Source organism: Polypterus senegalus, chromosome 10 (genome assembly GCF_016835505.1).
Source record: "Polypterus senegalus isolate Bchr_013 chromosome 10, ASM1683550v1, whole genome shotgun sequence".
Taxonomy (NCBI): domain Eukaryota; kingdom Metazoa; phylum Chordata; class Cladistia; order Polypteriformes; family Polypteridae; genus Polypterus; species Polypterus senegalus.
The window spans coordinates 17,679,315-17,705,690 of NC_053163.1; the positions used below are offsets into that span (position 1 = coordinate 17,679,315).

The window sequence follows — 26,376 nt, forward strand, 5'->3', positions numbered from 1 at the left end:
CATTTGTCTTTTTTTTTTTTTTTTGTGCCATTTAGTATTGGATTCATCAAAGTGGTGTTAATGTTTGTGGTGCACCATCTGTTGGAATGACAAATGCAATACATGTCTCTGTTATATGCCATTTGGTATGAGACTCATTATAGCAGTGTTAAATGTTTGTGTGCATTGTGTTGGAATGACAAATTCAATGCATATGTCTCTGTTATATGCCATTTGGCATGAGATTCATCAAAACGGTGTTGATATCTGTGATGTGCCATCTTTTGGAATGGCAATGCAATGCATTTCACTACTATACATGTTTCAGAGTGGTAGCGCTGCTGCCTCGCAGTTAGGAGACCCGGGTTCGCTTCCCAGGTCCTCCCTGTGTGGAGTTTGTATGTTCTCCCCGTGTCTGCGTGGGCTTCCCCCGGGTGCTCCGGTTTTCTCCCACAGTCCAAAGACATGCAGGTTAGGTGCATTGGCGAATATAAAATTGTCCCTAGTGTGTGCGTGTGTGTGTGCCCTGTGGTGGGCTGGCGCCCTGCCTGGGGATTTGTTCCTGCCTTGCACCCTGTGTTGGCTGGGATTGGCTCCAGCAGACCCCCATGACCCTGTAGTTAGGATATAGCGGGTTGGATAATGGATGGATGGACATGTTTCAGATGTGCCATCTGTTGGAATTACAAATGCAATTAATTCATTTTATTACTAAAAATGTTTGTGATGCACCATCTTTTGGAACGGCAGAGACCTAGCAGCCAGATTGGGACACAGTTACATGGACACATGGATACTTATCGTTTTATGAAGGTGGATCTTAATGAGCTATCATACCTATTTCTGATTAAACATAAATGTATAGGCAGCTACGCTAAACTTGAAAGAAAAAATATATTTTTTCATTGATGAAGATCAAATCTTTGCAGGTCTTCTGGTGCCTGGTAAATCTTTTCCACTGTTGCCCAGAGAAGGAAGATAAAAAAAAAAGCAGGTTAGAAATTAAAGAACTAAAAGAGCAGAGAAATGCAGTCATTAGAGAATGGCTTCTTTAATAGCTGCCTTCCACACACGCTCTGTCCTTTCATCTCCTTCATCAACCGTCCCCCAGCTTTGTTATCGCCTTTCATCTCCTTTGGCTTTGTTTCCTTCTTCCACAGGAGATGAAAAGTGTGAAACAGAAGACTGTGTGTGAAAGGCAGACATTATCTAATGGCAAATCTCTTGGTGGGCTTCCCTTTTTACTCTCTCCTTCCTTTGTTTCCTATCACTACCTTACACCGTTTTTAGGCACACACTCCCTATAATGTTCTACTGAAAACGTTAAATTAGTAAAGACATTTCTTATCACATTCAGACATTTCGGCAAGCTGTGTGTTGTGATGTTCTGTTAGTGCAGTTTTTTCTATTAATTTTTGTTTTTTTATGTTTTACTTATTACAAGGACATGTAACATTAACACAATTATATTATGCAGCCTTTGTCCGACAAAAAGGCATTCCACGTTTAGATTTACAAAAAGGAAAATATAACATAGAAACATGAGCACCGATATGAATTAAATGAAGTTGAAAACCGTACTAGAGCAATGAATGATATAAAGCTTTTGTTTTGTTGGGATTGCAGATATACAGTAATAATGTTATCGACGGATTTAATAAAGTGGTGCATACGAATGACATAAATAATGAGGGCCTTCTGGAAAGCCTCATCTTATGTACAGTATATACAATGTGCTTGCTGTTATAATGGTGCTCGTCTGAATTAAAAAAAGAAGCATTATCAAAATACGAGGGTTAATCAAAAAGTAAAGGCAATTTGAAAATTACACGGTAACCGCAACGGATAGAAGCTGACACAATAAAACACCTTCGCGATCGTTTATGGGTAGTTTGAATACAGACCGGACAGCACCGTAAAGTGTGCGCTGAAGTGCGCTGTCAGTGCGCATGCGCACGTGAATCGGGTCGTGACAGCACCGTTAGTGCAGTGGATTACCAAGATCGGTCCTGGGGATGCCCTGTGGCTGCAGGCTTTTGTTCCAACCGGCTTCACAATCAGTGATAGTACCTTAATCTCCGTTCAGAAAAGCACAGCAGTATGATTTTCACATTATAAGACAATTAGAAATATTTCTATTTTTGGCAATAGCTTTCAATGCTTAACTGTGTAGTCTGCTCACCTCATTGTATCCTAATAATGACAATTAAAAACAAGCAAACAGACACCCAATCTAACAACACTATATGATGAAAGTCTGCGACTGCTTCACTGTCAGACCTACTAAAGTCAATGATGGAAAGGTAGCATGGAAATTGGAATGTATACAAGTGAAGCATAAATGTGTGTGTATGTGTATATATATATATATATATATATATATATATATATATTGGTAGTTATCTTATATTTACATAGAGACTCGCTCCTTTTGGTGCTTTTTTTGCCCACACTGCATCACAAAAGCATTTTTTTTCTTTACCTCCTACACAACAGAATTATTAATGTGAATTAAAAAGATAGTACAGTAATTAAAAAAAAAAGTGGAAAATGGGTTAGCCTTAATATTGTTATTTGGGTTGTTGCACTATAGAGTGGTGTGAAAAACTATTTGCCCCCTTCCTGATTTCTTATTCTTTTGCATGTTTGTCACACAAAATGTTTCTGATCATCAAACACATTTAACCATTAGTCAAATATAACACGAGTAAACACAAAATGCAGCCTGGACGCCAGCCCACCGCATCAAGCATATCCCCTCAATTAAATTTAACTTACTTCCATTAGCCGAAGCATAATTGTTAATTTCTAAACAAAATGAATTATCCGATTACTTATTATTATACTATTTCAAAACTGTCCAAACATTTGTTATTCCAACAGATGGCCCACGGTAATCGTAATTAACATTCAAATGGTTATATACAGTGGTGTGAAAAACTATTTGCCCCCTTCCTGATTTCTTATTCTTTTGCATGTTTGTCACACAAAATGTTTCTGATCATCAAACACATTTAACCATTAGTCAAATATAACACAAGTAAACACAAAATGCAGTTTTTAAATGATGGTTTTTATTATTTAGGGAGAAAAAATCCAAACCTACATGGCCCTGTGTGAAAAGTAATTGCCCCTTGTTAAAAAGAACCTAACTGTGGTGTATCACACCTGAGTTCAATTTCAGTAGCCACCCCCAGGCCTGATTACTGCCACACCTGTTTCAATCAAGAAATCACTTCAATAGGAGCTGCCTGACACAGAGAAGTAGACCAAAAGCACCTCAAAAGCTAGACATCATGCCAAGATCCAAAGAAATTCAGGAACAAATGAGAACAGAAGTAATTGAGATCTATCAGTCTGGTAAAGGTTATAAAGCCATTTCTAAAGCTTTGGGACTCCAGTGAACCACAGTGAGAGCCATTATCCACAAATGGCAAAAACATGGAACAGTGGTGAACCTTCCCAGGAGTGGCCGGCCAACCAAAATTACCTCAAGAGCGCAGAGACGACTCATCCGAGAGGTCACAAAAGACCCCAGGACAACGTCTAAAGAACTGCAGGCCTCAGTTGCCTCAATTAAGGTCAGTGTTCATGACTCCACCATAAGAAAGAGACTGGGCAAAAACGGCCTGCATGGCAGATTTCCAAGACGTTTTGCTGCTTCAGGACCTGGAAGGCTTGCTGTGATAGATGGAACCATGAATTCTACTGTCTACCAAAAAATCCTGAAGGAGAATGTCTGGCCATCTGTTCATCAACTCAAGCTGAAGCGATCTTGGGTGCTGCAACAGGACAATGACCCAAAACACACCAGCAAATCCACCTCTGAATGGCTGAAGAAAAACAAAATGAAGACTTTGGAGTGGCCTAGTCAAAGTCCTGACCTGAATCTAATTGAGATGCTATGGCATGACCTTAAAAAGGCGGTTCATGCTAGAAAACCCTCAAATAAAGCTGAATTACAACAATTCTGCAAAGATGAGTGGGCCAAAATTCCTCCAGAGCGCTGTAAAAGACTCATTGCAAGTTATCGCAAACGCTTGATTGCAGTTATTGCTGCTAAGGGTGGCCCAACCAGTTATTAGGTTCAGGGGGCAATTACTTTTTTCACACAGGGCCATGTAGGTTTGGATTTTTTTTTCTCACGAAATAATAAAACCATCATTTAAAAACTGCATTTTGTGTTTACTTGTGTTATATTTGACTAATGGTTAAATGTGTTTGATGATCAGAAACATTTTGTGTGACAAACATGCAAAAGAATAAGAAATCAGGAAGGGGGCAAATAGTTTTTCACACCACTGTGTATATTATATATATATATATATATATATATACTCACACACTATTGTCTGAACATGCACTGGTATGACTAAAAGCAAGGAAATTAAAAAAGTTGGGGTTGAGCGCGAGATCCTGCCCCAAGTGGAAGAGTTCAAGTATCTCGGGGTCTTGTTCATGAGTGAGGTAAGAATGGAGCGTGAGATCGACAGGCAGATCGGTGCAGCCTCCACGGTGATGCGGGCTCTGCATCGGTCTGTTGTGGTGATAAAGGAGCTGAGACGTAAGGCAGAGCTCTCAATTTACCAGTCGATCTACGTTCCTACCCTCACCTATGGTCATGAGCTATGGGTAATGACCGAAAGAACGAGATTGCGAATACAAGCGGCTGAAATGAGTTTCCTCCGCAGGGTGTCTGGGCTTTCCCTTAAAGATAGGGTGAGAAGCTCAGTCATCCGGGAGGGGCTCAGAGTAGAGCCGCTGCTCCTCCGCATTGAGAGGAGTCAGATGAGGTGGCTCGGGCATCTGATCTTGACGCCTCCCTGGTGAAGTGTTCTGGGCACGTCCAACCGGGAGGAGGCCCCGGGGAAGACCCAGGACACGCTGGAGGGACTATGTCTCCTGGCTGGCCCGGGAACGCCTTGGGATTCTCCTGGAAGAGCTGGAAGAAGTGGCACGGGAGAGGGAAGTCTGGGCATCTCAGACCCGATGGCTGAAGAAAAACAAAATAAAGACTTTGGAGTGGCCTAGTCAAAGTCCTGACCTGAATCCAATTGAGATGCTATGGCATGACCTTAAAAAGGCGGTTCATGCTAGAAAACCCTCAAATAAAGCTGGATTACAACAATTCTGCAAAGATGAGTGGGCCAAAATTCCTCCAGAGCGCTGTAAAAGACTCATTGCAAGTTATTGCAAACGCTTGATTGCAGTTATTGCTGCTAAGGATGGCCCAACCAGTTATTAGGTTCAGGGGGCAATTACTTTTTCACACTGGGCCATGTAGGTTTGGATTTTTTTTCTCCCGAAATAATAAAAACCATCATTTAAAAACTGCATTTTGTGTTTACTTGTGTTATATTTGACTAATGGTTAAATGTGTTTCATGATCAGAAACATTTTGTGTGACAAACATGCAAAAGAATAAGAAATCAGGAAGGGGGCAAATAGTTTTTCACACCACTGTATATAACCATTTGAATGTTAATTACGATTACCGTGGGCCATCTGTTGGAATAACAAATGTTTGGACAGTTTTGAAATAGTATAATAATAAGTAATCGGATAATTCATTTTGTTTAGAAATTAACAATTGTGCTTAGGCTAATGGAAGTAAGTTAAATTTAATTGAGGGGATATGCTTGATGCGGTGGGCTGGCGTCCGGGCTTTGTTTCCTGCCTTGAGCCCTATGTTGGCTGGGATTGGCTCCAGCGGACCCCCGTGACCCTGTATTCGGATTCAGCGGGTTAGAAAATGAATGGATGGATATGTTTGGATTTTATTCTATCCGCAGTCGTTTTTTAGGCTGATGTAAAGCCCTCTGTATATGTTAAATGAACTAAACATGCAGTGCCGGTCGAAGCCCATTTGGAGGACTTAGCGTGGTGGACAGACGTCTCCCCTCGTTGTCCATAGTCGGTATTATTCGACTTTAATGAGCTGTGTGGAGTCCACCTCGGTGTCCCATTTATCTATACCGCGGACTTTAACATAAGCGCGCGCCCCTCTCTCACTCAGTATCATCAGAGTTAGACGACTGAGGAGAAAGGGAGTTGTTGTTGGGCGATTTAGGACCCCCTTTGGTGTTTGGACAGCGCAAGCTCCTTTCGTTAATGGCGGCAGATAACAGTTGACCGGCTCTGACTGTATGATTGCGTAACTGATAGTACGAGTTCTTTCACAAGTTTATTTTTTGAGCGCTGGACCGCACGTACGTCAATGGACTTGACACTTGGTAGGCTGCTGATGGCTTCGGACCCGGGAGTCACTAACAATAAGCAGCCACTGAGGGTCACTCTGTTCGCGAGATGCGCCATTCAATCGCCTGGCGTCCCGTCCAGGTTGGCTTCTGAAGTGCAGCTTGGAAAGTCTCTGCTGTGAAACACTCATATCTGGATTAAGCATGTCCAGAAATTGTTAGAAGAGGCTGGATGACAACTATTAAATAGAAAAATCGGTCGGATGGTAAACTTGCTGGTAGGCTAACCACAAGTACAGGACCTCACCCATTCCAAAACAATCGCTCGAGTATGTCGGCTTTTTTTAATGCAGCGTGTTATTTTGCAAAATTGTTTGATAGACGACTCCTCATTTTTACAGTGGAGTGCGGATAAGTGAACTTCCACCGCTCCAGAGAGCTCGGGGGCCTTTGATCTTAGAGCTTGGCATCGCCCATTTTGAGGATTAAATGTTGAAGGGGGGAAGTGGCATGTTAAAAAGCGGCATCGTCAGTTCGCCTGCGGCAGTTTACTGTAGCGCCCCTCCGTGTGACTTAGAAGGAAGAAAAGGGTTTATAGCGACCACCAGCTCCTAGACGGTTCAGTAAGCCGCCGTGGAGCTCCGTGTGCCGGCCTGCAGAGCCATGGCTGAGAACAAAGCGGACCCAGGAGTCTCCGCCTGCGATCTGAAACATCAACTCGCCGCCAGGATCGAAGAAACGGCCACATCAGCTACGCACGCCGTCATCAATGAAATGAACCGGCAGCTCCGTACTTTAGGTATAAAAACAGAAGAAGATGAAAATGAAGATTTGCACGGTGGGTGCGATTTTGAATGTCGCGTGTCCTTCGTGATCGAGGAGGCGGTGAAATCGGCGGCGGAGATCATCGTGCGCGAATTCGCTGCCTTCGTGGGGAGTCTCTTCGAGGAGCTGCCCTACAGGTTACGCGAATACGAAAAGGAAATCCGAAGGATGAGGCGACAGTTAGAATCCTGTCGGTGTGAATCACGGCCAGTGCAGAGGCACGGGGGGACCTCCGCGGACCGCATACCCTTCTTTACTGCGAATACGGCCACCGAGAGTGGGCTCGCACCCCGGCCATGGGGGACAGACTCCGGCGAATGCGTTGCTAATGAAAACCGCTGCGGGCAGCAGAGTCCGGAAGAGGAGAAGAGTTATTTGGTAGTCGCGCTGCGTTATTTGCAGACACTGAGGAGTCTGTGTGAAGAAGGCAGATGCACTGCACGTAAGTATATCTTTATTAATTTCTCGCATACGAAGTATAGGGAAAGTATTGTAATCGTCCAAAAATTCGACGTCGAGATTTTGATGAATTTAGATGTTTTAGACTACCCTGAGTCCAAAAATGCCATTTTTGGAATTATGTATGCAAGCACGATAACTTGAGTACGTTTTCATTGAGGTCAACCAAATTTTGCATACAAGTATTGGGTACAAAACTTAGATTCTTATCAACTTTTGGGCTACTTCTGCTAAACGGAACTGGTACTTTACCATTTTTCTTGCGGTTTACTCCTCAAACATCCATCCCCATATTACGAGAAAGTCGACCTCCCGATTTTTTTTTTTTGCTATTGGCACCCCTTGGATTTTAGACCCCCTTCATGATTTACTGAGGACGCACAGCTGTGTAACGCATGCTCAGTGCACAGCTTCTGGGTGCTGCTAATTTAATACAAACGCGCATCTGCTTAAGACAGCCACGGCGCAGTTGTTAAGTCATTTCGTCTCGCGTGTCCACTCAACTCTGCAGTTTTAGACTTCTTGGACAAAAATCGACTGCACACTGGAATAACGTATAGTACAAACGTGACCACGAAGAAGAAGAGCGATTTATTCTAATGTATTTTCATATCGCGCACTAAGCTATGAGTTAAAATACAAGTTCCATGATGGACAAACATAAGGTGAAAATGGTAATGCGAATTATTATTATTATTATTATTATTATTATTATTATTAAGTAATTAATTAATTCGAGAAGTATCGCTAAAGTATCATCTTTTTTCACTTCAGGGCTTCACGAATGATGCATTTCATCAGTACCTAGTTTCCAAAAAACTCAGTAGATTATATTGAAGGCAATTAAATTCATTTGCGAAATCTCTTATGAGCGTGTAATGTATCGATAACTTCAAAAGTTATCTTTATAATGAAAACAGGTTTTCTTTAACATATCCATTCTGGGGGTCTAGGGACACTGTACACATGCTCATATTACCCATCCATACATTTTTAACTTGCTTTCCATATCCTTTCCACAAGTCATCAGATGCAAAACAGGGACAACACCTAGATGAGGTTCCTGTCTATTGCAGAGTGAACACACATTTACTTCAGAGGTCAATTTATACTCCTAACGTGACTGTCAAATTGGACTCTGGGGGAAACTGGAGCACCTGGGAAAAAAGACATGGAAAGAACATGCAAATTCTACACAGGGTGCACTTGAGACTTGACCCCCAGTCTGCTACCACTGTGCCACCGTGCTGTCCAGGTCTTCATAAGAGGTCTTCAGAAATGTAGTGAGCCATCTTCATCCCAGTCTCATTCCAAGTATCATGGCAAGAATGAGGCGGTGCGCTGAATAAATGAACAAGACATCAAAATTATTTTTTTACATTTTTATTTCAAATTTAAATTTGCAAGCATATAATCACAACGAATGCATTATAACTAAAATTAAAATAAAATATTTATAAGGCATACTGTAGATCTAATGAGTAATATGTGCCTGCCCAGGTTTGGTTTGATATTCGAGAGACACTCTGAGTTCTTTTTCTATCTGAAGTTTGTTTCTATGACGAGCGGCGCCGCTGCTACTGCTTTTATAGTATCGTATTTTCAAAGTTCGAGACGTACCGGTATCTGTCGCGAACATTCGGGTAATAGTAGATCAGCTGATAATGCGGCGCGACTGCACCACATTGGCAGCGTAGCCAATATTGCCAAATTGAGTTACATAATTTACTGCGTATTGGGTATTTTCATGATACAACTAACAGCAGTATAATATTTGTCGGACGAAAATACGTTCGTCTTACGTTCGTCTCGCGGAGAATGACTTCATCGGTTTCCTCGTTTACGAGATTTAAAAAAATGAAAACATATTTAATCGTTTCTTTACATAAAATATATTAAATAAGAATTAATAATTTATTATTTGTTTTTGGGATTAAAATTACTGCCAAAAACCATCCATTTACTAACCCGCTGAATCCGAATACAGGGTCACGCGGCCAAAAACCACACAAGGCATTTTAACAGTTATTAAAGCTCATTAAAGAGATAAATTGCAAATAGTTAATCGAAGTTAGCCGAACGTTTGCAAATTTTATGGAAGTAAAAATGACAGGACACCGTACGAGTATCATGCCTTTGTTAGTTGTATCATGGGTTATTCTCATCTATTTTATATTATGCAGGGGGTGCAGAATTATTCCAGGTAGAAAAAAGGGGGCGGGGGCAAAATACGAAAGTCAGAGAACCGCTGCCTTAGTGCTTGATTGCTGTGTAACACAACCTTGCTACATTTTCCTGTTGGGATCTTTAATGTAGGGCGGCACGGTGGCGCAGTGGGTCCTCCACGGGTCGCTTCCCAATCCTCCCTGCGTGGAGTTTGCATATTCGTCCCGTGTCTACGTGGGTTTCCTCCGGGTGCTCCGGTTTCCTCTCATAGTCCAAAGACATGCAGGTTAGGTGCATTGGCGATCCTAAATTGTCCTTTGTGTGTGCTGTGTGTGTGTGTGTGTGTGCGCGCGCGTCCTTCCCAGGGTTTGTTTTCTGCCTTGCGCCCTGTGTTGGCTGGGATTGGCTAGAGCGGACCCACGTGACCCTGCAGTTAGGATATAGCGGGTTGGATAATGGAAGGACGGACGGATCCTTATTGTAGTGTAGTTTGATGAAAGTCTGCACTGTGCACTTTAATCACTTGATTTGTAATTTTAAACTGTGCAGAAGAGGAGGAAATCAGGAAAAATGTGTCTTTGTCTTAAAGATCATCTATCTATTTAATAGTGCCTTTTTATTTCTCCACCTACCTACATTGTCCTGGCCAATATACTAAAATTAACATCTAAATTATAATGCCCTTTTATCTGTCCTTCTATCTATGTTATTCTGTACATTACAAAAGTTAATATTTTTCTATCTTATGTTGCCTTTTTATCTGTCCATCTATTTGTGCTATACTGCCATCTATACTAAAATTAATATCTGTTATCCTAACTACTATTCTAAAAGTGAGATCTATCTGTCTTTCTGTCTGTCTCTCTATCTTGTCTACAATGCTAAAATTAATATCTATCTTATAGTGCTTTTTTATCTATCCATAGCTATGTTATTCTGCCTACTATGCTAATATTAATATCTATTTATTTTATAATGCCTTTTTATCTATCCATCTACTTATTTTATCCTAGCTACTACATTCAAATATCTATGTCCAAAACATACCACCGTGGTTTTATGAATTATTGTACATGTTTTATTGTGGAAGGGGTTTGGTGTAACCCTACCATACAACAGAGATACTTTTATTCGAACATCCATATTTGTTGTTATGTAGACACACACACATATTCCACCACAACTCTTGCTCTCTTCTCCTTGCACTCACCTGGTCAAGAAGGATTCACAGCCCGGTAATTGCAATGCCCTTCAATGACAGATCTATACATTATATACCCAGGACGGACTGCTACTGTGCTTCACTTCTCCTACTAGAGGACAATTTCTCTGTCCTTATAATCCCAGATGGCAAGACAGAACAACAAGGCAAGCAGTGGGAGGAGGCAGCAGACTTTAATTCAGTCATTATAGTCCTTAACATTCTTAAAATATTCATAATTTGTCAAAAAGCGAAAGGAAATAAAAAGGTAAATGGGTGTGGAAAAATCAGCAATACAACCTGACTATTTTAGGAAGCGTCACAGACGATGCTAGCCGACTCACCTAATGTGTGTGTCATTCAGTCTCCTAGAGTTACATTGCTGCGTCTCACCGCATGGGTCTTCTTGGTGACTTGTGCTCTTTCTGCCTTTCCCTCTTCTCCTTTAAGCTGATGATTTTTAAAGGCTTGTCAGCCCCAAAGTGAACACCCCAAGCCCCTTCTGCTTAATGTTGTTTTGATAGACGGGAGGTGCAAAATGTCAGTCTTAGAGGGCTGAAGTGGCTGCAGGGTTTTGTTACAATCCAGTTGCTTAAGTGGAGACCAATCTGTACCGATATCAGGCCTTGTTTAATTTTATGGCTTCTTAGTATGTAATGTTGCAATGTCGGGTCATGGGGTGGCACAGTGGGTAGCGCTGCCGTCTCGCAGTTAGGAGACCTGGGTTTGCTTCCCGGGTCCTCCCTGCATGGAGTTTGCATGTTCTCCCTGTGTCTGCGTGGGTTTCCTCCCACAGTCCAAAGACATGCAGGTTAGGTGCAATGGCAATTCTAAATTGTCTATAGTGTGCGCTTGGTGTGTGTGTGTGTGCCCTGCGGTGGGCTGGCATCCTGCCCAGGGTTTGTTTTCTACCTTGCGCCCTGTGTTAGCTGGGATTGGCTAGAACGGACCCCCGTGACCCTGCAGTTAGGATATAGCGGGTTGGATAATGGATGGATGTCGTTGTTATATATCATATGGTTTTTTTTTTCCCTTTCCAAGGATACCATCCAAATAATTTGAAGCCTAAAATGGAAGAGTAATTCTCAGTCCTTTACTTTATCTCTTCAGTTTTCTTCCAAACATTTTATTAAACCAGATGGTCCGTGATGAATATGCACAGGGAGAAATGGAAACAAATTAGATGGAGAACTGCTGGTTCCTTTGTCGGTTGCTAATATGGAGCAAGTGAAATGAACTGTTTAGGACTGAAACAATCCAATATTGGTGGGGAACCTTAATAACCGAGACCACTAAAATGAAACATCAAGATGTCACTTGAGCAATAAGTGCTTCATCAGCAATAACTGACGTCTCTTAACTGGGATGGAACAAAAACCTGCCACCGCTTTGAACCTCCAGAACCGACATTGCTCACCCATGTGTACATGTTCACGAGGTCTGCATGCATGAAGATCACCAATGGTTTAAGAGCTTTGCTTTTATGCATGTTATTTAAATTTCTGACTGTTTTACCTTGCTAAACTCAAGGTAAACATTTTTACCAGTTTAGCTTTCTGTCTGTTGTCTCTACTAACATTTCCTTTTTCTGTAAGTAAGACTTGGTGTTTGTACAGTGTTTTGTGAGCAAACTGGCAGGTGAACCTTTAAGCAAAAACTGGGAGATTCCTGTAAAAAAATAAAACATAAAAACAATACAAAGTGAAACCAAACTGAAGCCCAATATCATCTTCTTCTTCTTTCGGCTGTTTCCGTTTGGGGTTGCCACAGTGGATCATCTGTCCGCATATGGATTTGGCAAAATTTTACACCGGATGCCCTTCCTGATGTAACCCTCCCCATTTATCCGGGCTTGGGACCGTCGTGAAGCCAAATATGAGAGACAATGATTGTGATCGAGAGAGCAACCGAAAGTACACACGAGGAAAGAGCACCAAGTAAAATGCTTCAGAGATTTGGTATCCACAGATCGGATTAGTATTTGCACTCATTGCCGTTCTTTAATCCCGTCCGTCGTGTGGATTATGCATGGGTCACAACCTCAGAGGCCACACCCCTAAAACCACTGGAAGTGAACCTAGTGACGGAAATTAAAAACCTGGTGGCTTTAGAGGACCTAATGTCATACCAAATCATAACATACTGAGATTAAAAGTTAATGTGAAACGTGAATGAAAATAACATACAGTTATAACAATATAAAAAACTAGCCATATGCGGCCAACTACGTTGCGCGTGTTAAAGTTGCCTGTGAAGGGCTCCCTGTTTAAACGCGGCTGCTAGTCGTGAACTGGGCCTTTCGTTGCACAGCATTATGATTTTTTATAAGGGAAACAAAATTACAAAAGAAAACCCTTGGACATTGATTTGATAGGAACGGCCTACTCAGAATCTCTGTCCGAATCGTAATTATGTGGTGGTGTAGGAGCATTTCTGCTTCTGTCCGTTCACAGTCCGTCTCATTTTCACGACGCTGTCATTTCCTCTCACGATCTCTTCTCAACCTTTCTCCAATCTCGCAGGTTGCTTTGTGGCAATCCAAAGAGTAAGGCAATATACACGGAGCAATGGTTATAAAAGGGGGACACATAGGTATCCGGGCTCTTTAAAGCATAAATAGGGATCACTTCACTGACATGTGAGCAAGTCACGGTACCACTGTGAGACGCGCAGCACTCGCCAGCTACAACGTAACAATAATAATTTCCGGAACGTGCTGTTACGTTGTCATTCATTTTACCCACTGTCTTTCTTTCAGTCATATGTTATGTTACGGCACGTACCTTTTATCTTCGGCAATCTCATTCTTTAACCAGGCCTCAGGAGCTAACCAGTGTAACACTGTCCACCACCCCTTTCGTTATTCTGGCACATTGTTGACATCCGTGAGTAACAACAACGTACTAAGCTGGAAGGTGGTCTTCGCATGCGTGGAATTCGCGAACAAACAAAGATCAAGATCTAAATAAAGATATCTTTAGTTAATTTAAAGCACAACAATGTGTTTAGTTTGAATGTCTGTGTTTTGAGGTGTGAATGGCGTACTACAGTCTTCAGTAGTATAAGCCTGGAGGAGATTCTTAATGCAATGCCTATGTGTTAACTGTCTCTCTACTGCCATCTAGTGCTTCTTCTTCTAATTCATTCACGGACAAAGATCAAGATCCAAATGAAGATTATATATAGAAATAGAGATGGTCATTAGTCCTTTTTAACTCTTTTAAGCACAAGAGTAAAATGGCATTACTGTGAAGTATAACTTATTTAGTTATGGAATTATAATGAGTTTAGAGTTAATTTGCTGGACTGTTACTTCATGCTAGGGCTCAGCTTCATATAAGTAATGATCTTTCAATAAAGAATAATCTTCTTTCTCTACACAGATAACCTCTCCAATGAGAACTCACAATATGACACAGGGATGGAAATTGTGAAGATGGAAGAATGTGCGAGCATCCAAGAAACTCTACTCGCAGACACTTGCCACGATGAATGTGACTTTTCTAAAAAGACTACCTACCAAAATCAAATGACAAATGGTGGTGTTGACCTACAAGAAGAAATGGAGAAAAGCAATGCACTTGGCAGGGACAAGTTTACTGGGCAGGTAACTGTTAAAAATGAGGTGGATGTGGACCAGGATGGACCTTTCCAGGCAAAAGAAGAGATCTTCGATTTCAATTCTGAATTTAGCATGGCTCAGATTTCTCAAGAGTGCCTCCCTGGCGATGTGCGCATAAAGAAAGAACCGGTGGAAACAAGGGAGACCACCTACATGGAAAACTGCCAAGCAAGTCTTGGTCATGAAATATCTTTCACACAGAATAAGCTCTTGGAAAGCAGCACTGATAATGACAAACCAGGGCGTGAGAGGACCTTTAATGACAATGCAGGTTTGAAACCCCATTCCACACATAAATTACTTAGCTGCACAGAATGTGGAAAGACGTTTAGCCGTCTAAACAAGCTTCTGACCCATCAGAGGGTTCACACCGGGGAGAAACCATTCAAGTGCATTCAATGTGGAAAAAGATTTCATGATATTAGAATATTAAAAGCACACCACAAAGTTCACACAGGGGAGAAGCCGTACACCTGTCCTGAATGTGGAGAACGATTCTCGGAAAGTGCAAACTTTAAAAGACACCAAAGGCTTCACACTGGAGAGAAACCATACCACTGCCCAGAGTGTGGAAAAAGCTTTAACACATCTACAGACTTAAAAGACCACCAAAGAATTCACACTGGGGAGAAACCTTACAGCTGTACAGAATGTGGGAAGTGTTTCCCTAAAAGTGGGGCTTTAAATCGACACAAGAGGGTTCACACGGGAGAAAAACCCTACGGCTGTACTGACTGTGGCAAGAGCTTTGCCGAAAGTGGGGCGCTGAAAAAACACAGAAGAATTCACACCAAAGAAAAGCCATACAGCTGCACTGAATGTGGGAAACGCTTTAGTGTATCTGCCGAATTGAAACCACATCTGAGAACTCACACCGGAGAAAAGCCGTACGAGTGTACCGAATGCGGGAAGTGCTTTAGTGTTTCTTCCAACTTGAAGTCACACTTGAGAATCCACACTGGGGAGAAGCCGTACAGCTGTGCAGAATGCGGGAAGAGCTTTAGTGCATCGACCACATTAAAAACGCACAACCGAATTCACACTGGGGAAAGACCGTACAGTTGTACTGAATGTGGCAAAAGCTTTGCCGAAAGTGGAGCCTTAAAAAGACACAGCAGAACTCACATTGGAAAGAAGTTGTAGACGTTTGCTACATTTAACTGGGATGTTGGGGATTGCTTAAGTTCTTCGTGTCAACCAATGCTGAATAACAAATTCATGTAAACACATTAAAAGGGATGGGTAATTTATTGTAATAGAATCACAAATTTTTCATAGTAGATAAGACAGGTGTAGGGCAGGCTGAATTGATGATGGTTGTGTAGACTCGAAAGGACCTGTTATATTATATTGTTCATGGACTCTTATCTTTATTTTCTCTACTGTTTTCATCTTTGTAAAGATTATAGCCTGAAATATTCTCTTGTATGGAATTTGCATCAGTTTCTACTGGGGAAGGTTCAGCTCCAGATTTCCAAGATGGTTTACGTTGCATTTACTCTGACAAAACCACTTGAGTCTACAAAGTGCTGTTTTCATTGTGGGTGTAAAGAATGTAAATTTACAATGAAATACTAAATGTCAAACAAGTTCACAATGTTACTGTTCGTGTGCTTAAATTATTTAATTTTTTAGAATGATACTAATTTTAGTGTATTGTTTCTCCATTTTGGGCTTGAGTAAATGGTCCAGTCAATTTTATTCTCTTTTGTGTCTTTTTCAAATAGAAATATAAAGTATTTGAATGCATTAAGACATTTTTTGTAGGATTTGGTCATTGGGCAATTGACAAACAAGAAGACACCATTGGGTCTAGGAGTACTGGGAGAGTGCAGGGTTGGAAAGAAAAACAAGAACATCTAGCATTTCATAGATTGTCTTTACTTAGCTGTCCTTATACTTCACATGTTTAATGCTGTCCATTCATTAAATAAGACTTCTGAATGTCTGTAGCCCTAGCTGAAAATCCAAAGCAGAAATTTGCTGGCCAGGCCAGCTAGCCTGGGGGAATACAGGTGGTCTTTAACAGAAACAAATGGACTCGGCTAGAATGAGAGCGTTGATTCAGGAGGTGTGCCAGGAGCTGCAGTGTTTAGGAGAGATGGCAGTGGAATTTTTTACCATATTGTTTAATGGAATCTTGGAAAATAAGAGGATGCCCAAGGAGTGGAGAAGTGTACTGGTGCCAATATGTAAGAATAAGGGGGACGTGCAGGACTGTAATAACTACAGGGGAATAAAATTGATGAGCCACAGCATGAAGTTATTTGAAAGAGTAGTGGAAGCTCAGTTAAGAATTGAGGTGATGATTAGTGAGCACCAGTATGGTTTCATGCCAAGAAAGAGCACCACAGATGCAATATTTGTTCTGAGGATGTTGATGGAGAAGTTTGGAGAAGGCCAGAAGGAGCTGCATTGTGTCTTTATGGACCTGGAGTAAGCATATGACAGGGTGCCTCGAGAGGAGCTGTGGTATTGTATGAGGAAGTCGGGAGTGGCAGAGAAGTACATAAGAGTTGTACAAGATATGGACGAAGGAAGTGTGACAGTAATGAGGTCTACGGTAGGAGTGATGGATGCATTCAAGTTGGAGGTGAGATTATATCAGGGATCGGCTCTGAGCCCTTTCTTATTTGCAATTGTGATGAACAGGTTGACAGACAAAATTAGACAGGAGTCCCCATGGACTATGATGTTTGCTGATGACATTATGATCTGTAGCGATAGTAGGGAGCAGGTTGAGGAGACCCTGGAGAGGTGGAGATATACTTTAGAGAGGAGAGGAATGGAGGTCAGTAGGAACAAACAGAATAAATGTGTGTGGATGAGAGGGAGGTCAATGGAATGGTGAGGATGCAGGGAGTAGAGCTGGTGAAGGTGGATGAGTTTAAATACTTGGGATCAACAGTACAGAGTAATGGGGGTTGTAGAAGAGAAGTGAAGAAGAGAGTGCAGGCAGGGTGGAGTGGGTGGAGAAGAGTGTCAGGAGTAATTTGTGACAACAGCAACATTTATTTATATAGCACATTTTCATACAAACAGTAGCTCAAAGTGCTTTACATAATAAAGAACAGAAAAATAAAAGACACAATAAGAAAATAAAATAAGTCAACATTAATTAACATAGAATAAGAGTAAGGTCCAATGGCCAGGTTGGACAGAAAAAACAGAAACAAACTCCAGACGGCTGGAGAAAAAAATAAAATCTGTAGGGATTCCAGACCATTAGACTGCCCAGTCCCCTCTGGGCAAGACAGACGAGTATCAGCAAGAGTGAAAGAGAAGATCTACAGGATGGTAGTGAGACCAGCTATGTTATATGGGTTGGAGACGGTGGCACATACCAGAAAGCAGGAGACAAAGCTGGAGGTGGCAGAGTTAAAGATGCTAAGTTTTGCACTAGGTGCGACGAGGATGGGCAGGATTAGAAATGAGGACATTAGAGGGTCAGCTCAAGTCAGAAAGGTGAGATTGTGTTGGTCTGGACATGTACAGAGGAGAGATGCTGAGTATGTTGAGAGAAGGATATTAAGGGTAGAGCTGCCAGGGAAGAGGAAAAAAGAGGAAGGCCTAAGAGAAGGTTTATGGATGTGGTGAGAGAGGACATGCAGGTGATGGGTGTAACAGAAGAAGATGCAGAGAATAGAAAGATATGGAAGAAGATGATCCGCTGTGGCAACCCCTAACGGGAGCAGCCGAAAGAAGAAGAAGTGTAAGTCATGCCTTCACTTTCTCTTGCTTTCATTGGTTGGACATGTTAAGCCAAATGTCAGGTAAAATGAAATCACAAATTTAATAAATCACTAATTACTTAATAAGTACACATAAAGACACAGATTTGTGTACAAAGTGTAAAAGTGATCGACATACAGTAAATCAGTAAAGCAATAAAGGAAATTGTTACAAAGAGGAACCTTGGCTGCATCATTTTATACATTCCAAAATCAGATTTCAGGTCCCACTCAAAACATAAGCTTTAATACACTGTTGCTAACAAGATATAGCAGAATGGAGATACCTTAAAAGGTCTCTATCAACCTGGTCCGCTTGGCCGGATGGCCTTCTGTCAGTTTTATTAGTCTAAAGGTTCATAACCTTAAGGTGCTAAAAGTACACTGTCTTCATATTAACTCTTGTATGCCCACAAAGCTTTGTGCTTATCCTGCACAATTCAGTCAACCACAAGTTCCTCTTTCTCTCTTATTATGACTTGTCAACCACAGACAAGTTAAGCAGTTAACAAAAGTGTGGAAAAAGTAATGCGCTGTGAATATTTTCCGGATACACTGTATATCAGTCTATTCACTAATTAACTGTTGAACTATGGACAGGAAGGTGAAACTTGTCTATAGGACAAAAAGTAAACAACGTTCTTTTATACTGTAATTGGAGATTTCTTTTTAACAGGCAAGGCAGGGAAAAGAAAAAGAAGCGACAAACAGAAAGGGTTTGCCCTAAAAAGGCAACCCAAAGCAACCAAATCCAGTCAATAATTAAAGAACAGAATGCAACACAACAGAATGAAATCTCAAATAAAAAACAGAAAAGGCATGCAATATTTACAAAACTGATCCAAATAGAACTACACTCAATGACACTCTGTAGCCCCTTTAGTCCTCAGCCAGAATGCATAAGCCAAAAGCGGTCCTTTGGCAGTGATGCCATTGTGGACATTCACTCCATATAATGTATGGTTTTTCTATATTTCTTTAACAACATGTTTGGGCTTTTTCATGTTGATGTGCGTGAATTCATTTTGTCACATTACCCACTTACCAGGTCTAAGTTAGTACGTAGCTTTATTCTCTTTCTCCGACTCCAAGATGCACCCAGCTGTGGCACTTAGACCTGCTATTAGTCCGCTGCTAGTCCACAAGTCTGGAGCATACTGCCACAGTGATAAACCGCAACGTTAGTGCTGTCACCATAAATACGTCTTCAGACCAGATCAGCATGGGGTCATCCTGAGCTCATAGCACACTGCAACTGACCCATAGTGATCAGAACAATAAAAGCAAAACTTCAGCCATGGGTTAAACCTTGGCTATAACATAACAGACACTCAAAATGCAAAACAGAAACAAGGGTGAATAAAACAGATTTTTTTTTTTAATTAACAATCTGCAAAAATTAAAAACAATGTGACAGGGAAGTCACCCATGATCTGAACCGGACATTATTAATACACCCCTGGGGACAAATGGAGTTTAATCTATCTATCTATCTATCTATCTATCTATCTATCTATCTATCTATCTATCTATCTATCTATCTATCTATCTATCTATCTATCTATCTATCTATCTATCTATCTATCTATCTATATAAAGTACTCATCAAATGTGTTTTTATGATTCCACAATGCCTGTCCTGGCAGCTTTAAACACTTCATATGCACATGGACCAGAGAAATGTGGGGAAGGCAAGCAAACTGACCTGTGTTAGTATTGGTGACGGAGGCTTTGAAATTTCCTTTTACCGAAAGTCTTAAGAAGAAGAATGCTACGACATATCCCTAAGGATATTGTTTAAAGGTGGAAATGTCGAAACTGAATTTTAGTGATGTTCAAAAAAGATGAAGGTGTAACTCCAAACCCCCAAAGCAGAGGGGCTCAGGGTGACCTCTTCAGTTATTACCATCCCCGATCCTAATCTCCACCATCAGATGCTAATACCATAGATACACATTCAATGCTGTGCTCCTATCTATTTAATTTACCCTGTCCAAAAACTTTCTTTATTGTACTTCAGGCGATCATAAATGAGAGTGAGAGATGACTTTCAGATCATTTGAGGGAAAATGTTTGAATTGTTAGGATCAAAGACCCCTCTGAGCTCACTGTGGAACATTTCACATCTTTTAATCATAGCCTCTCTGATCTGTCTATTTGTGTCCTTGCACGAGGTTTCAAAGGCACCTTTCAAAGAAAAGCAGAAGAGGCTCGGCTCATTCTCAGACTCGATCACACATTCCTCCGACTTCTAATCTCAGCCTTCATCTTCTCCAATGGCCGCCTTTCAAGTCCTTTCATCTCGCCTCGGCTTTGTTTTTCCCTCCCCTGCCTGTTTAATCTCACCTTTTTATGGCGGTTCACACCCGCCTGATGAAGGTGAAAGAGCTAAAACATGGCGCTTCTGGTCTTCTCTTTTATGATTTCAGAACTGAATTAACTTGAACCAATTTATTTTTAACTTTTCTGGCTGCAAATCTATAAAGGTCTATGCAGCACCAAATGCTGCTTAAGGACTGGGTGGAGGACAGATGAAAGAAAAGCTGACGTGATTTTAAAATAAATACAAATGGAGTTGTATGTTGGAAGCCTATATATCTGGAGCAAAATTGCTCTGGTGGGCTTTCTGTAAATGTGCCATTTATTCATATGCGGTATATAAGGAACGTACTGATATTGCATCTCCAAGGAATTTATATGTTTTAGGTACTTCTGAATGTGACCTACTGCTCTTGAAGTGATTAGAACATTAGAAAAATCTAGATGAGAACAAGCCATTCAGGTCAACAAAGCTCTCCAGTCCTATCCAGTTATTCCTTCCAAAAAACATCAAGTTGAGTTTTGAAAGTCCCTAAAGTCTTACTGTTTACCACACTACATGGTAGCTTATTCCAACTATCTATCGTTCTTTGTGTAAAGAAAATCTTCCTAATGTTTGCACAAAATTTACCCTTAACAACTTTCCAACTGTGTCCCCGTGTGTTCTTGATGAACTCATTTTAAAATTACACTCTCGATCCACTGGACTAATTCCCTTCATCATTTTAAACACTTCAGTCAGGTCTCCTTTTAATCTTCTTTTGTTTAAACTGTAAAGGCTAAGCTCTTTTAATTGTTCCTCATAACTCATCCCCTGTAGCCCTAGAATCAGCCTCATCTCTCTTCTCTGGACCTTTTTGTAACCTGGAGACCAAAACTGCACACAGGACTCCAGATGAGGCCTCACCAGTGAGTTATAAAGGTTGAGCAGAACCTCCTGTGACTTGTACTCCACACATCAAGGCGCTATATAACCTGACATTCTGTTAGCCTTCTTAATGGCTTCTGAACACTGTGGGAAAGTCGATAGCTTAGAGTCCACTATGACTCCTAAGTCCTTCTCATAAGGTGTACACTCGATTTCCAGACCTCCCATTGTGTGTTCAAACCTAACATTTTTACTTACTATGTGTAATATATTACAAATTACATTTACTGACATTAAATTTCATCTGCCACAAATCTGCCCAAGCCTGTATGCTACCCAATTCCTTCTGTAATGATATAACGGATTCCAAATTATCTGCTAATCCACCTGTCTTGGTATCATCTGCAAAACTTAACCAGCTTGTTACTTATATTCCTATCTAAGTCATTTATATTTATTAAAAATAGCAATGGCCCCAGCACTGCCCCCTGCTGGTCACCACTCTTAACATCGGCCAGTTCTGATGAGGTTCCTCGCACCATCATCCTCTGCTTCCTGTGTCTGAGCCAATTCTGCACCCATCTGAAAACATCACCCTGAACTGCCACTTCTTTTAATTTGATGCCCAACCTCTCATGTCACACCTTATCAAATGCTTTCTGAAAGTCAAGATAAATAATTTCATCTGCTCCACTTTGATCATATCATTTTGTTGCCTCCTCATAGAATTCCAGCATGTTAGTAAAACACGGCCTCCCTCTTCTGAACCCATGTTGACTGTTCCAAAAAAACTCCTGTTCTTGCCAAGTGTTGCTCATTCTTATCCTTAATAAATTTTTCCATTAATTTTCCTGTAATGCACATTAAGCTTACTGGCCTATAGTTGCTTTCTGTTTAATGAAACACATACTTATATAAAATGTCTAGATACAGTGCCTATAAAAAGTACCTCCTTATAAATGTTCACATTTATAACTACAGCATTAAATCACAATGCACTTACTTTTATTTCTTTGAAATTGATCAAAAGAAAATTATTCTTTATTGTCAAAGATCTTTGGTATAAATTAGTTACACATAAACACAAAACAAGTGATTGCATTAAATATTTACTTCATTTAATATGACACATCTTAATGCTCATTGATGCAGCCAGTTGGTTTTAGAACATTATTACAGTTAATTAATTAGTTCAATAGAGATCATCTATCTGGGCTTTCAATTGATTGTAGTCTAATAAATCTGTACGTGGAAGGGCCAACTTGTAGTGAGTCAGTATGGTGGCCTAACCTACACAATTCAGGCACAACAAAGAACAGTCCAGGGGCCTCATGTATAACGCCGTGCGTAGAACTCGCACTATAACATGGCGTAAGCACAAAAGCCGAAATGTGCTCGCGCACAGAAAAATCCAGATGCAGGAATCTGTGCGTACTCCAACTTCCACGTTCTTCCGCAACATAAATCCCGGTCACCGTGAAAAGTAACGCCCGTGCACGTGCTTTATGTAACGCCCCAACTCCACCCAGAATTACGCCTCTTTGAATATGCAAATCAATATAAATTGCCCTTAAGCGCAGCCTTCTGTGAAAAGACAATGGGAAAAGCTTGGGGGAAATATAAGAATTTCAGCGAATAGCAAGTGAAGGCAAAGGAAAAACATACTATTTGTTCAAATAAACCGTGGTATAATCAACAAAATGAAGTTGATCGAGTGACATAGCGTGTTGGAGAAACTTGAAAGCTCACGTTCACAAAGTCGCACAGTGCCGGAAATAAAAAAGATGTCACAGTCAAAGTCGCCGTGAAAAGGCGAGTTGTAGCCCACTGTCTGAGTGTCATATGAAAGCTTATTAGGGTACAGAGAAAAAAGGCACACAGTGGGGAAAAAGCATGAAATGTCAACTTCAATCTCGACATTTCCACTTTAATCACGTAGTTTATTTTGTCATTAAAGAAGAACATCATAAACTTCATCTTAAAATCGTTTAATTAACCAGTTTCTCAAATCACATCGTAATTAAAGTATAGCACGTTAAATGCTTTGTTTTGTATGTGATCTTCTATGTGCTCTATGTGTGTGAATCACTACTTGCTTCTTAAACCGGCTCTCTTTCTCCGACTGGACACAGATTCCATTACATTCGTGATATTACAGCTCTCTGAATAACTAAAATACTGAGATGTATACGTGATATCATTTTCATGATGACAGGAGTTAAAGCATGTTATTGAACATGGTGATTGTGCGCGACCTTCGATGAAATTATTTATTGCTGCAGTACTCATGGGCGGCTCTAGGCGGCATGGGAGGCTCCTTTCACCCGCCAATGTTAATATGGTATCTTATGCACGGTGGATGGCCACGTCCGTTGCGGACACTGCATAACCGCCTCGTGCTCATGACACAAGCGTTTAACTTTTGTCAAAATTTGCCATTGCGTTTTTAGCTGTGTCGTTATTTTCTCTGTTTTAGGTTCAATATACAGTATATTGGCATGGCCGCCCATGCAGTCCTTGCTTTTCTTTCTCCAAGTAACCGATCACCACACAATCAGCTCTGTAATAGACGTGTAAGCTTAGATCGCCGATTCATCAAAACGTTTAAGGAACATTGAAATATCTTTGTAGTACATGTTTAATTATTCTATCCTGCACGCCAGTCCCAGTGAAGAATATAGATTATTTAAATGAAGTTAAAGTTTTATCTGTATAATATAATAAACATATTTTGCTACATTTCATCTTAAAAATGATATCGTCATCATATGTAAATACGCGCTTTATAAAGTGGCGCAGGTTGTGCAATATTATAACTGTAGTGCAAGTTTACAGTGGGGTGATTGTACTTATAAGTACAAACAGTTCTACAAGGAGCACTTGATTGAGTGTGTTTAAAGTTCTTGGGATGAAACTGTTTCTGAACTGCGAGGTCCGTACAGGAAAGGCTTTGAAACATTTTGCCGTGGCTGAGGTAGCGTGTGCTTGATGCTGTATACCGATAATTCCCTTTCCGATCAGCTGCTGCTGTGATTCACACTCAGATACAGTGATATAAATACTCCGAGTGGTGCAGTGAGAGTGGAAAAAGATGATCTGCTGTGGCAACTCATAACAGGAGGAGCTGAAAGAAGAAGAAGAAGAAGAAGAAGAAGGTGCAGTGAGAGTAACAACGCTAAAGCAGTTATGGTATTTGGAATACTATGGCTATTCCCTGGGCCATTATATTGTTACAAGTTAATTACAATCAGATGCATTACACTAATAAACAATATGCGGTTAGTTTCAGTGTATTTATAAAGCCGCGTCAGGAAAATAAAGAGTAACCACACAGGAACAGTAGCACTGCTTTGACGCTGGGTGCCGCCAGTCTGCAAAACCGAGCGGAGAACTTGCATACGACAAGGTATGAGGTACCGTGGAAAAGTGCGTGGCTTTACGCCAAGTGTAGGTTTTATACATCGCGATTTGAACGTGGGCAAGTTCTTACGCAACATTTCTGTGCGTACGCACCGTTTATACATGAGGCCCCAGGTAACTCAGTTAATAGGTGATTGAAAAGCACAAGTCAGGGAATGGAGACAAGAAATGATCCAAGTCACTGAATATCTCATTAAATCATTCATTAGAACATAGAAAGAGTATGGCAAAGCTATGCAGACAACAACTACTGCCCGGTAATTTCACCAGTTGCGCCTTTGAGTGACCAAAAGAAGCAAAAAAAAAAATTCACTTGACATCTCAGTGAATCTCTCACATGAGAGACTCTGAAGCTGGAAGAAGGTACCACCACTGAACATTTCGGCCATAGGACTAAATGCCATGTTAACCGAAAGCTGCACATTCTTAAAAACGCACCATGCCATAGTGAAACATGCTGGTTGCAAGCATTATATTGTGGGGGATCCTTCTCTGCTGCAGGCCCTGGAAGACTTGTGAGGACAGAAGATAAAATTAATGTAGCTAAATATGGGTTAATGGAAAGAGGAAAAAGTGATGCAGTCTACAAGAAACCTGCAACTTTGGAGGTTTGTTTTCTATCAAGACAATGACCCCCAAGTATAAAGCCAAAACTACACAGGAATGGAATAAAATCAATCCAAATCAGAATTTGTGGGTGGACTCGGAAAAAGCTGTTCAATCACCATACTCAACCTGACAGAGCCTGAGCAGTTTGGCAAAGAAGAATGTGGAAAAATGGCAAAGCTGGTAGACAGAAAGAGACCTGTGCATACCGACTCAATGCTATCAAAGCTGCCAAAAATTGCACCTACTAAATACCCAATACCCAATATCAATGTCAAAAATGATGTGTAACAATAAAATGTTGAAACTTCCAATGGGCAAATACTTTTTAAAGTCACTGTCCCTCTATTATAAAAAAAAAAAAAATCCTGGAGAGAAATACTAGGGATACGAGATGTGATCTTCATGTTAAGATCACGGAAGACACTTAAAAGACCCGCGAGACGAAAGAAAATGGCCACGGTGCGTCTTGCAGGGACCTTAAACACGAGACTTTGTGCCAAGAGATTGACCCAGGACCGTCTCGTGATGACATAAAACATGAGATTCTTTCAAGACATGCCCTACTTACAATCAATATCAAATAAGACCAGGAGCAGCAAAACACTCAGTCGTGTTAACAAAGGTTTTGAGCACACACAGATCCAGGGTCTCAGCGCATATAAAGCGTATAAGGACAATACATTATAAATGAAATGTCGACGACTAAGTGAAGAAGAAAGCAGCATGGAGAAAAGAGACTCAAAAGTGTTGGGAGAGAAAAAAAAAAAATCTAGGTGCAAATTCAGAGAATAAGGAAAGTAATTATCAGCCCGTAACAAGTGGAATTGAAAAAAGGCACATCTAAATTGGGCTCAGAATTAAAAGACAGAGTAAAAGACAAAGTAAATTTGTCTTACCCCATTGGCCACCTCCCGCTTCTGGGTGATGCATTCTGTTTCTGTTTCTGTTTCTTACCTGAGCCGCATAACCTCAAACTGTGT

General features: G+C 40.9%; 1 protein-coding gene across 1 annotated transcript; it reads left to right on the plus strand.

Moving 5' to 3' along the window:
* Positions 1 to 6,589: 6,589 nt before the first annotated feature.
* On the plus strand, positions 6,590 to 16,091 carry LOC120536836 (zinc finger protein 2-like). The gene is made up of 2 exons (XM_039765350.1): positions 6,590 to 7,443; positions 14,211 to 16,091. The coding sequence occupies exons 1-2, from the start codon at positions 6,840 to 6,842 to the stop codon at positions 15,590 to 15,592; spliced, it is 1,986 nt and encodes a 661-aa protein (XP_039621284.1). The 5' UTR covers positions 6,590 to 6,839; the 3' UTR covers positions 15,593 to 16,091.
* The last annotated feature ends 10,285 nt before the right edge of the window (positions 16,092 to 26,376 follow it).